The sequence below is a fragment of the Elephantulus edwardii genome, unplaced genomic scaffold (assembly GCF_000299155.1).
Source record: "Elephantulus edwardii isolate Elephantulus edwardi_28Jun2011 unplaced genomic scaffold, EleEdw1.0 scaffold00257, whole genome shotgun sequence".
In the NCBI taxonomy this organism is placed as follows: Eukaryota; Metazoa; Chordata; class Mammalia; order Macroscelidea; family Macroscelididae; genus Elephantulus; species Elephantulus edwardii.
This window is the reverse complement of record NW_006400007.1, coordinates 717,784-729,815: the sequence shown is the minus strand read 5'-3', so window position 1 is coordinate 729,815 and position 12,032 is coordinate 717,784. Positions and strand designations below refer to the sequence as shown.

At 44.7% G+C, this 12,032-nt stretch overlaps 1 protein-coding gene across 1 annotated transcript in view; it reads right to left on the bottom strand.

The window, feature by feature from the left end:
• Positions 1–3,729, bottom strand: part of YPEL2 (yippee-like 2 (Drosophila)) — a 37,684-nt gene extending 33,955 nt beyond the window's left edge. Inside the window, exon 1 of the mRNA XM_006899435.1 lies at positions 3,473–3,729. Coding sequence (XP_006899497.1) covers positions 3,473–3,589 — 117 coding nt within the window. The 5' untranslated portion in view covers positions 3,590–3,729. The remainder of the gene's footprint in view (positions 1–3,472) is intronic.
• Positions 3,730–12,032: the final 8,303 nt, after the last annotated feature.

Below are 12,032 nucleotides of genomic sequence, written 5' to 3'. Positions count from 1 at the left end.
CCCATCTGTACACCGGTTGTAGCCACAGCAATGAAACTGAAGCTTGTGCTGTCTTTGGCCTGAACTTGGGAATGAACCTTTCTCCCCCAAAACAGCAGGAAAGAGGACAAGAAGCCAGCAGAGTTGTTGTTCCCCTTGCCAATCATTAATTCGCTCCAAATGTTCAAACTCCAGCTGCCCATTTTGTTGTTGTTGTTGTTGATTTGTTCATTTATTGAGCTCTTACCACCAGTGTGATGCTGAGATACAAAGACATGATTCCAGGTTTTACTAATGTTTAAGAACTCGTGAGAGAGAAGCGGAATGATCTTAGTACAAGAACATAGGTTTGAAATTGCCCTACCTGCAAACTCAGGCTCACTGCTTGCTTTCTCATTGCCTAAGCAAAGATCAGAGGGACCAGCAAGAGACAACACAAAAGTTAGGCTCTAAGAGATTGTTAAAGGGCCTGTATAGAAGGCCAAAGAGTGAACTCTAACTTGAAATGTCGTTGCCATCTCCACATATTTAACATCTGCTCATTTTTCAGAAAAGTGTTTCACTCAACTCCCACCTCTCGCAGAAATTCTCCTGATCTCTCTGCTCAGAGTAACCCTTCTCTCTCCTCTGAACCTCCAGTCCTGGCAATTATTAATCTGAGAAATTGCACAAAGCTTTTATGACTCTCAGTTTCATCGCCCATATAACTAATATTGCTAACCTTACAGACTTATGAGGGTTAAGGCAGATAACATTTACGGAGTATCAAGGACCTGTTTCTAGCACATAGTGGGTGCTCAGTAAATATTAAATCTTTCATCATCCTCCCAAAAGTACTTAATTAGTACCCAAATTTCTTATGATACATGGCATCTGTTGTATTAAAACAATGCTCTGACAAAAGAATCTTTTTAACACATTGCCACACACTTTTAAATTGATGACCGTGCTTAGAAACTTTTTTTTTTAATGTACTACCGTCATTTGCCGCAAGAGAAAAGTGAACTAAGGAAAGAAGAGTTTAGGGAAGAAAATGTGAAACAATGAAGGCATGATAATCCAAGTTTTCTGTAAACTTTTGCTATAATATCAATTAAAAATAAAAATAAATAAAACAATGCCCTGGCCTCCTCAGTAGATACTAGAGATTTCTGGGGAAAGGACAATTTAGAAGTCTTCTCCAAGCTTGCAATTGCCTCCTCCTAATCTTCCCTAAATATGAACTGGAGATTAGTTGACAGAGAGAAGCTAAAGACTGGCTTAAATAAAATAGCATAAAAGAAAGAGCAATTATAGCAGAAATAGTGAGAAGGAAAAGTGGGGCCAAATGGAAGCCCAATCCAAAGAGAAGACGATGAGGGCTCCAGGTAGCTTTCCACCCCGAGTTTCACGGAGCTCGCACAGGCAGGGACAGAGCTGACACCTCCATCATGACAGACCTTCAGGGAAAGTCAGCTATCCTTTCCATCAACATATCAAACCAGTAACCCCATGAACCAGAAATAGGCACCAATGGACCTCAGAACTGCTGCCATGCAGCTGGATGTGTGGTCCACCTTCTTCACATCCTCTATCAAATCAGCCAGCTGGTCAAGAATATTCTATAATCACTGACTGATCTGTCTTCCCTCCCTCGACTGGCTTACCAAGCCAGAGGCAAAGAAAGTGATGCCTGCCCTCTTTTTTTTTTTAAGAGTTCAGGATTTTTTTATTGAACATGTTACAAAAGGAGTTTGGTCAAAAAGACCAAATCCCATGTCATCATCAGACTCTTCAGATTCTTCTTTCTTTGCTTCCACTTTCTCCTCAGCTGGAGCAGCAGCAGTCGGGGGGACAGGTCCTCCAGCTGGTGCAGCCCCGGCTACTGGGGCAGGTCCACCAGCACGCACATTGCAGATGAAGCTCCCAATGTTGACATTTGCCAGGGCCTTTGCAAACAGCCCAGGCCAGAAAGGTTCAACATTGACACCGGCTGCCTTAATGAGGGCATTGATTTTATCCTCTGTGACTGTCACCTCATCGTCGTGCAGGATGGGGGCCGAGTAAATGCAGGTGAGCCCATGGTGTGCTGGTACTAGGCTCAAGGCTGCCGGACGCGGTGCTAGTCACCGGATGAAGTGAGAGCCTCACCCCAACGCGGCCTTAGCTTCCTCGGAAGGACCGAGCACCTTAGCAGCAACTGAGGAAAGGGGTCCTGCCCTCTTTTTTGAGCACAATTCTTTGTGATAGATCCTCAGTAGATCTGGGGGGAAACTTGGGTTCATTGTTTTTGATGCTGCTCCCCTAGAAAAGTAACCTCGACTTCACGTGAGAGGAAGCTCCAACCACCTGGACCTAAATCAGCAAGTCAGAACCGGCCCATGGCTGACCCTCTAGCAGGTTTTCAGGGGCAATAAATCACACAGACTGCCCATCTTGCTCCCATGGAGCATAGGTTGCTTTAGAACCACGTTCTTTGAGACTGCAGCACAGCTTCTTACCACTAGGCCACCAGAGCTCCCTAACTCTACAACGTGTTAATACAACCTGCCCAGTGCCCAGGCTCAATCCTGGCAGAATATTTTTACACAAAGCACCACAAAGTCAACTGACAGCTTGGCTTTTTCCAGGAACACTTTCTTTTCCTTTTAATTTTATCTAAGTTTGTGTGAAGTTTTTTGCTTTGCTTTAATGGCCTCAAATCACAGCTCTGGAGAAAGATGCTTTTAAGGGAAAAGTCCCTTAAAATCCCTTTCTCCCTATAATGTGGCCAAATAAAACTTGCTTTTCCTCTCACGGGAATCCAGACCCAAGAGGGAGGAGGCTCTCCTGAGGATGATGCCTAAAGATCTAGTTCCTGAACTGAACTACTGCAAAAGGATTCCTTCCACCACTACTGCCCAAACCCCTGTCCCAATCTCAGCGAGCTACGACCAAGGTCTCTGCTGACTGTAGTCAAAGGTGACAGGTTCCTGAAGGCTTGAGGGTCATTTTCTTCAAAAGACCACCTTTCTTAGCAATTTAAGCATCTCAAAATCTTTTGGGGACTTTAAAGGCAATATCCTCTCTTTTGCCAGATAATAAATCCCTTTTACAAGACACCTCCCCCCGTCCTACCACCTGGCCTTTTCTTAATAGTCACTTTCACGGAGGCAGCATTCATGGAGGCATACATGGTGTTCATCCACCAACCTAACCAAGCAAGCAGAGCACAAGATTCCCATCACTTCTCACCCTCTCCCCCTTCCTCTGGCCAACAAGCTGCCAGCCCCTAAAGTCTCCAGTTGGAATGACATCTAATTCTCAAATTAAAATGTAAAAAAAAAAACAACAACCCAGACTTCTTTCTGAGTTGAATGAGACAGTTATACAGGTCAGCCCTACCCATAAAAAAAGATGGAGTACAACTATCCCAGTCTCTTCAGGAGTTAGCAAACCGGTGCAACCTTAGGAGCAGGAAGTGCCAGTGCCCTCCCCAAGAAGAGGCAAGAAAGGGCCTGCAGGGAACATGTACCTTGGAAATGAGTTCATCGTGATTGGCCAAGTGAGCTCTGCAATGAATGCAGCTGTAGGTCCGGTGGCAGGAGGGCAAATATGCCTGGAAAGTCTTGGATCTCGTCATCTTCACCATTGGTGCCGCTGATTGTGGGGTGAACTCCGGGGCAGCCCACGAGGCACTCCCACAGGACGGGTCGCACGGGAAACACCGGAAGACGCAAGTAAAGGCCGTGGTTTGGCAGGAGGTAGGTGTGGGGCAGGCTCCACACACTGGTGATGTCTTCAGAGGAGGGACCTTCAAACAGAGGTCTAGTTCTCAACAGTCTGCAAAGCAAAAAAAAAAAAGGGGGGGGGGTTGACTATTATTATTAGGTGCTGGAACAAAGCTACCACCAATATAAGTAGAACCCAACTGGTGCCCAGAGAAAGGGTATCAATGAAGAAGAGGCCAAAAGGATTCCTCTTTCTTGCACTGTCCCCAAGATGACCAATGAACGAGAGGCATAATATTCAAGAAGTTGGTATTGTTGCTTTTTCTGGCCTTATCCTGGATGTCCTTCTCTGCCACCAGCACACTGGCATCACCACCATTCCCGGTGCCCTAGGAAAGGCTGCCCAGGCCCACTGGGAGAAAACTCCTGAGGGCCTCCCTCTCTCTCCTGTGCCAACCAAGGCAAATGGCGAGCCGAAAAGAAGATGTGCAGCTTCTGGCTTTCTACGTCCGACAGTCACATACGGATTTCTCATCCATTTCCAGATGCTGGGAGTAATCCCAACACCAGAAACCACCAACTACAGAGACAGCAAACTTCACATCACCTCCCGCTTATGGACAAAGAGTAGAGCAGTCTGCTCCGTAAACTTACACTCAACTCACAATTAAAAGTAAATAAAGAGGGAGTGGGGGGAATCCACAGCAGCCCAATGCTGTTGGCTGCTCAGGTGTCACAGTTAACAGAAAGAGACGAGGGGCTCCACTTGGAATTTTCCTGAAATCTGCTCAGACTTAATCCTCCTGTTTCACTCTCAGCCAGGGCAGCATTTCCCTGGGAAGGATCGAGTACAGTTAGTGTGAGGAGGGGAAAAGACAGGCAGGGGAAAGCTGTCGGGGGGCTTCCTCCAGGCCAAGGTTTCTGAAGTCCACAGCCTCAGCTGCCCAGTGGGGAGCGTGAGGAGCCCTGGACCCATCCGTCTTCTACAAACATGGAGGGGAGGAAAGGAAACAATGAACAGCCTGAGTTTACCCGGCAGCCTCAGAGTCTGTTTTCTTATACACGCAGACGGCTTCTAAATTATGCATTTCCCTGGAGTAGAATTATTTTTTCTCTCACTTCTCTTTGCAGGGGAAAAAACAAGCTCACAAACATGGGTTTCTGGTTAGGCTCAGCTTCAAATCCAAATTCTAAAACTTCTTCAAAATCCTCTTTGGTACCTTCTGCAGGCTAGCATTTATGCGCACACATTCAGGCCTCACAAGGATTCTGAAGCACCCACAGTGTCCCAGGATGCCTGCGGCTGGGATAAAGCCCTGAAGAGCACAGGCAGCAGACATTAGAGGTTTTGCTGTTAGAGGGTCCCCTCCTCTTGCTCTTTAATAGAACATGTTCACAGGCATCCAGAAGAAGTGACTCCCTCTCTCAAGAAGAAAAAAGTAGCTTGTTGATATAAGAATCTTATCCAACTGGCATGAGACAAGTAAGATGTTTAAGAGGAGAGAGAAGTGGTTCAAGATCAGTAAGGAGCCTACACGGACAGCTAAGAGGGAAGGAAAGAAAGTTAAATGAGAGAAAAAGGATGGGAGCTGGGGCTGAAAAGAATCACCCACTACTGGTGCCTGATTCAGGCCATGGTCTTTTCAGACCTTGCTATGCATCCGAGATGGGCAATGACGAAGGAGAACAGAATTACTGATGCCTTTGAGTGCTGAATATCCCATGGACTGACAAAAGCACAGCCAGGTCGTTCTGGAGAAGGTGCGGCCAGAGTGCTCCTCAGAGGCAGAGACGATGAAGCTTCATCTCACATACTTCGGGCATGTTGCTAGGAGAGGTTGTTGCTCAGGGAGTGACATCATACTCAGGAAGGTGGATGGGTGCAAAAGAGAGGAAGACCCTTGACCAGGTGGGTTTATACAGTGACTGCACTTGAATCTGTCAGAGATTGTGAGGAAGGCAAAAGATAGGACAGTGCTCACATCAGCTGTTCAGAGAGTCACTATGAGTCAGACTCAAAACCACAGCACCTAACAAATCTGGATTGCACTGCAATCCCAAAAGCACATGGTTCGAGTCCACCAGCTGTTCCGTGAGAAAAGGATGGGCTACTGCCTCTGAAAATGCACTGGAGGGTCAGCTGTGGGTCAGTACCAACTCGACGGCATATACAACAACAAATGTGTTTCTGGGAGCTCTGCTGGCATAGTGCACAGGGAGCTGTGCTGTTAATCCAAAGGCCTCACCCCTCTGGAAGTTCTAAACTACCAGTGGCTCCAAGAGAGAAAGATGAGCAATCTCCTTGCATCCAATTTACAGCCAACAGAGGCTAAACCTGATTTTAAACTCTATGAAAGGTCAGCTATGAGTCAGTTCTGACTTGAAGGCAATGAGTTAACTCACTATCTTTTTACCTCTCAAAAAAGAAATAAATAAAAGCTTTGTGAGTTCTAAGGAAAAAAAGACATGAATGGAAATCCAAAGTCTCTGTAAACTTTGATTAAAATTAATAGTAAAATAGAGAAAAGTGGGGGGAAAAGACTTAAAGGAGCTCTGGTGGCCTACTGGCAAGAAGCTGTTCTGCAATCCTAAAGGCAGGTGGTTCGAATCCACCAGATGCTCCACTGGAGGAGGGGCACTCTCCTGTGCCAGTCGGATCTGATTTGATGGTACACAACAAAACAACAATAAAAACCCCCAAACAAACTGCAGTAAAATGAAGGGGGGGGGGGAGAAGAAAAAAAAAGACTTTGTTGAACATAGTATGAGACTTCAGAGTCTGCCCTGACATTTTTGTTCTTGGACTGTACTGCGGGTTAATGGGACCACTGGTTCAATGAGTCCAGTGCTTTGAACATACTGTGCAGTTCAAATTGATTTCCAACAATAATCAAATGAGCACGTATTTAAAAGCCTCAGGGCACATGTACAAATTAAACACTATTTTAAGTGAAGTAATAACCCATCACAGTGGAAATTAAAGGAAGATTTGATACTACCCCAGCTGGCTCACACGGATCGTCATGTAAGGAGTAGATGTGAAATATTATGATTAGAAAGAAAGATGGCTGCTTCGCCACCTTGGGATCCAGCTATGCAGGCAGCGCGTGCCAAACCTCGCTGGCCCACTGAGCAGACAGGCCTTTTCCATAAGGACCTTCTGAGTATTTTCCCAGGAAGGAGGCCAGGAGGTATGGATTCTGCAAGCAACCCATGAAAGTAACTGATCAACCCATGCACACAGCCACAGAAACTAGTTCAAGAAGATGAGACCCTGAGAAGTAATGCCAACAGTCACAGGGCAGTGCCAAGCTCAAGGTGTGTCTCTATGTTGTTTTCATGGAATGCTTTTGGTGGACGTTAAGTAAAGAATGACTGAAAAAGAAGTGGGCTCTGAAATCACACAAACCAGTTAGACTTCTTTCTAGCTGGGTGACTTTTGGCAAGTTACACAACCACTCTTCCTCATTTCTAATAATATCAATTCGTATAGGGTTATGAGAATTCAGTGAGATGGTGTTAAGTGCACACACAGTGCCTGTCACATAATATGCAGCAAAACTGCTTAGTGGAAAGTGAGAAAGAACACATAATTGTACTTTATCCTTTTGCTCCTTTAAAAAAAAAAAAGAATGAATAAGGAGGGCTAAGAGTTTGGGGTCCTTTGAGAGCATGTTCTTTTTTGTCTTTTCCTATTCAAGTTGAACCTGACACTACTTAGGAGGCTCTTCCTGGAGGGATAGGTGGCCTGCCTCTACTATGAAGACTTTCCAGATCTTGACTAGCGGCAAAAGGCTGTGCTGCAATCCCAGAAGCACATGGTTGGAATCAACCAGCTGCTCCATGAGAGAAGGATATGCAATCTCGTCCTGTGAAATTAATCGAAGACCCACTGGCAGGTCAGCTATGAGTCAGTTCTGATTCAACAGCACACAACAAAGCCTATCTTTAGGGAGCCCCAGTAACCTATAGTAAGAAGCTGCACTGCAATCCCAAAGGCATGCAGTTCAAATCTACCAGCTGCTCCATGGGAGAAGGATGAGCAATCTCCTGTGCTCTAAAAACCTCTAAAAACTCACTGATTAGTCAGCTACAAGTCATTTCTGGCTCAAAGGTAAATAACAGCAGCAGCCTATCTTTAGGAGCCCTGATGGCACAGTGCACTTACATGCTGGACTGCTAACCAAAAAGTCTGTGGTTCAAATCTGCCAGCAACTCCACAGGCAAAAAAAGCCAGACTCCTCCTTGGAAACCCTATGGAGACTTACCAAGAGCCAGAATCAACTCAATAACAATGAGTACAAATAGCTAATGTTCTTAGATACAAACTGAAAGGCTGGAGTTGTTTAAGTCAAACCACAGATGCCTTATGAAGAAAGCCTGGAGATAAAGAATTGGCCATTAAAAGTCTTACAGAGCCTGACAACAGTCCAGAATAAGAAGTGCACAGCAAAGTAGACTGGGGGGAGGGGAGGAAGGAAATTATACAACAATGAAAAAATCTTTTAAAGAGAAAAGTGAATGGAGAGGTAGGGAGGAAAATGTGCAACAATGAATGGAAATCCAAGTTTTCTGTAAACATTTGTTAAAATTTAAAAAAAGTCTTACAGAACCCAATTTTACTCTGACACACTCAGGGTTACCATGAGTGAGAATCAACTGGCTGGTTGAACTTTTCATCAAGTTCCACCATGAGATGGCACACCTGGGATTTTCTCTTTAAACCTAGAATTCTCTTGAAGGTGACTTGGTAATGAGGTCCTTCTACAAGGTTGTTTATCCAAATGTCATGCTCCCACAGGACTTCAGAAAAGGAACACAAGCTGATGTACAGCCCTGGTAGACCCCTGAGCCGCTCTCTCCCACTGAAGTCAATGTTTAGTATTTCAGCATAGTGGTTATGACAGGTCCTGGAGCTCAACTCTAGGCATTCAAATTCCAGCTCTATCATTTACCAGTTACATGACCTTGGACAAGTCACTTCCCTGCGTCTCATTTTCCTCACAAAACAATAAATAAAGATAGTAGTAGTAGTAGTAGTAACAATTTCTACCTTATAAGGTTCTTATGATGGTTCTCAGTATATTGGCTGGCATATAGTAAATATATTCCAGGTATATTTGTTTATAATATAAAGCAAAATAAATTCCAGGTGTATATTAATGCCAATGTACCAGCAGCTCGAGTTCACCAGCTGCTCTGTAGGAAAAAGATAGGCAATCTCCTCTGTGCAATTTACAGACTGAAAACTTTAGAGGGTCAGCTATGAGTTGTTCTAACTCAACAATACATAATAACATAGCATTAGTGCTTAATACCTGCCATTCATTCCCATATACAACTTCAGACTCACCTGTACTACCTTAGACTCGACCATATCACTTAAGCGACTAGCATGTGATGGTCTATCATGTGTCAGGAATTCCCATGCTATTTATTGTGTTCCACTGAGGTGATTCCAATTCATAGCGTGTCTTCAGGTTCTTGTAAGGCTGAAAATTAGCAAACATCCCTCAAGCGACTGCCACATCTTTGTCCTGCAGGGAGGCTGATGAGTTAAAACCTCCATCTGTGCCGATTAGCAGCCAAGCTACCACCGCAGCAGCAGTGATTTTTAACTTAGTGTAATACAGCACACATGTTGATGCACGTTGATGTAAATTCTTCAGCCTGTACATACTTCCTCTCCTCGCCAGGTGCTTCTCACCTCTCCTTCATTTGTCCTTCATGGCCTGGCCCCAACGTCACCTCAGCATTGGACTTAGTAGCCTTTCATCCTCTCTTCTAACACTTACTAGAATCACCCTGTTCTGTACCTGTATCCATTACTGTCCTTTAAGCTCCAAGAGCAGAGACCACATTTTAGTCTTTTTCTGGGGGAGGGACTCCCTGAGCTCAGCATCACAGAGCCCACAACCGTACAGGTTCAACAACTTTGTTGAAATGAACTCCCTTGATATCCCATTAGGCTGCACAGGTAGCAGATAAGACAGGAGTCCCTCTATTCTCCAAGCAATGGGTTATTCTGGTTCCAAGGCCCCGTGTAACTTCCTACCCTCACTACCCAACAAACCTCACTCAGATTCTGCATTAAGCTGTCCAGGTAAACAAGGGTTCTCCATGACTATAATCCTGGGTTTAAATCAAATGCCACCTTATGCTATTCTAGGTATGTTCTCGGTCTAAATACACACACATAAACTTACACTTTCACCTTTTGGACTAGTTTATTGTTTTTAAATCTGTCATTTATCATAGAAACTCTTTGCTAAAGGACAGAAAGGTAGTAGAAGTACAGCAACCGAGTGAACTGTCATGTCCCCATGCACAAAGAATGCCTGGTCAGAAGCAATAAGCAGTGGTAAAGGGACGGAGCAGCCAAGTCATTGCTGGGATGCAGAGGAAAAGGGGAGAGAGATGAAAGGACTCAGAAGGCTTTATCCTGGCATTCCCTGCAACCCCCCCCTCACCCCCATTCCTAATCTCACCAGAATCTTGAACACACACCAGAGAGCAGAGAGGGAAGTGGGTGGCAGTCTAGTGATTAAGAATGCAGCCTCAAGAGGCAGGCAGATCTGGGTTCAAAGGTTGGTTGTTCTCACCAGCTGCATGACCACAGATGTGGATAACATCAGTGACGACCTCATAGAGGAGACAAAAGACCATGTGAGATGATGCAAGTACAGCAGATAACCTTACTTAGCTATAATTATTACCAGCAAGGGAGAGAAAACACAAGGAACTATTCCTATTTACGGGACAAAAATGAACAAATGTTTCTCTCCCAGGTTGACTCACGGTGGCTAGGGGTTAGAGCCTATACTAATCCACTTAAAGGTACATTGTGGTTTAAGTAGGTTTTTGCGGCTTAGCTAGGGACCTGATATTATTGCTATGTCATCCCAAACAACAGACCACTCCATCACTTAGCACGTTGGAAAAGTTCCCTCTGTGGACCTGCATTGGCTCTGTTAATCTCAGCAGTGGGCCTGCCACTGCTGAGAACTTCATTGAAATGCCCCTATTAAGACCATTATAACTGATATATTTAGTGCATACAGGGAAATCTGTCATCATTTTATAGTTAGCCTCTTGTACAGCACTAGCATCAATCAATCCAGTTGATAACAAAAACCAGTCTGGATTTCAAGCCACTTCATAAGCAAAGTCAACCATTCATCTCTAGCCTAGATACAGGGGCCTAACCTTGGTTTCAGGGGGCTATCTATCAAATGATAATCCTACATGATGCCAATTGTATATTATGATGCTTCTGTCAACTGAATACTCACGAGATACCCAGAACAGAGAATCCATCTATCAACCTTTATTCTATTAAGACTTGATTTCAGCAAGGTCACACAAAGACCCCACTCAGAGATGGTGGCTGGATGAGGCCTTTGCAACATCTGTTAGCAGGGTAATGCCTTTATATCACATGGCCCTTAGCTCAGCATTTTGCCTGGGGAGGCCCTCATAGGAGCTTGCATCTGTCAGAACATCTGCAGCATAGAGAAGAGGCAATTCCCCTTGAATATCCTGTAACTCACATGTAAGTAGCTGATGCTGGCTGGTTATGAGATCAACTATTACTTCAGGGGATTTTTCCTATCATTTCAATCACACATAATAGAAAGAGACCAAACTGTCCACCTAGAGGTAAGTTACTAAGGGTACTTGTTAATCAATAGCTCCCTTCTTTCTTTTCTCAAAAGGCTCTCAGCTCCAAAAAGGGGAGAGCTCACAAAAACCACATACAGTAAGATTAAAAACACATTACAAAATTAGGGTAGGTAATTAAAGAACAAAGAGGGGGAGTCAGGTCATAGAAATGCGTGCAGCTCAACTGCAGAACTGTTGTGGTTAGCTGCTTGCTGAATTGACACAGCCCATGCACAATGGAATAAAGTACTGTCCAGTCCCTGTGGCGTTCCCATGCAGATCTGACCATGGCAGTCTGTGGAGTTCCCATGGGCCGATGGCTAGAAGTAGATCACTTAGCCTTTCTTTCTACTCTGGAAGCTCCATCTGAAACTTGCTCAGCATCAGAGCAACATGCATGCCTCCACCAGTAAACAGGTAGTGGCTGCCCATGAGGTACACTGGCCAGGAAGTAGACTCTGGTCCCCCGCATGAAAAGCAAGAATTTTACCACTGCTGCATCAATAACCTCTGTTATGTAATTATTAATATCTTTGAATTTGAGGTCTCTAGCAAGCAAGGGTGAGTCGAACATCCATTGTTACAAGGGGTACATGTCTCACAAAATAAAAGCATCTTGGCGGTTCAAAATGCAGATTTTCTAAGGGATCTTTCTCCCAAGTGGTGGAAGAAGCAAAAAGCAATTCACTGGAAAAGATTCCT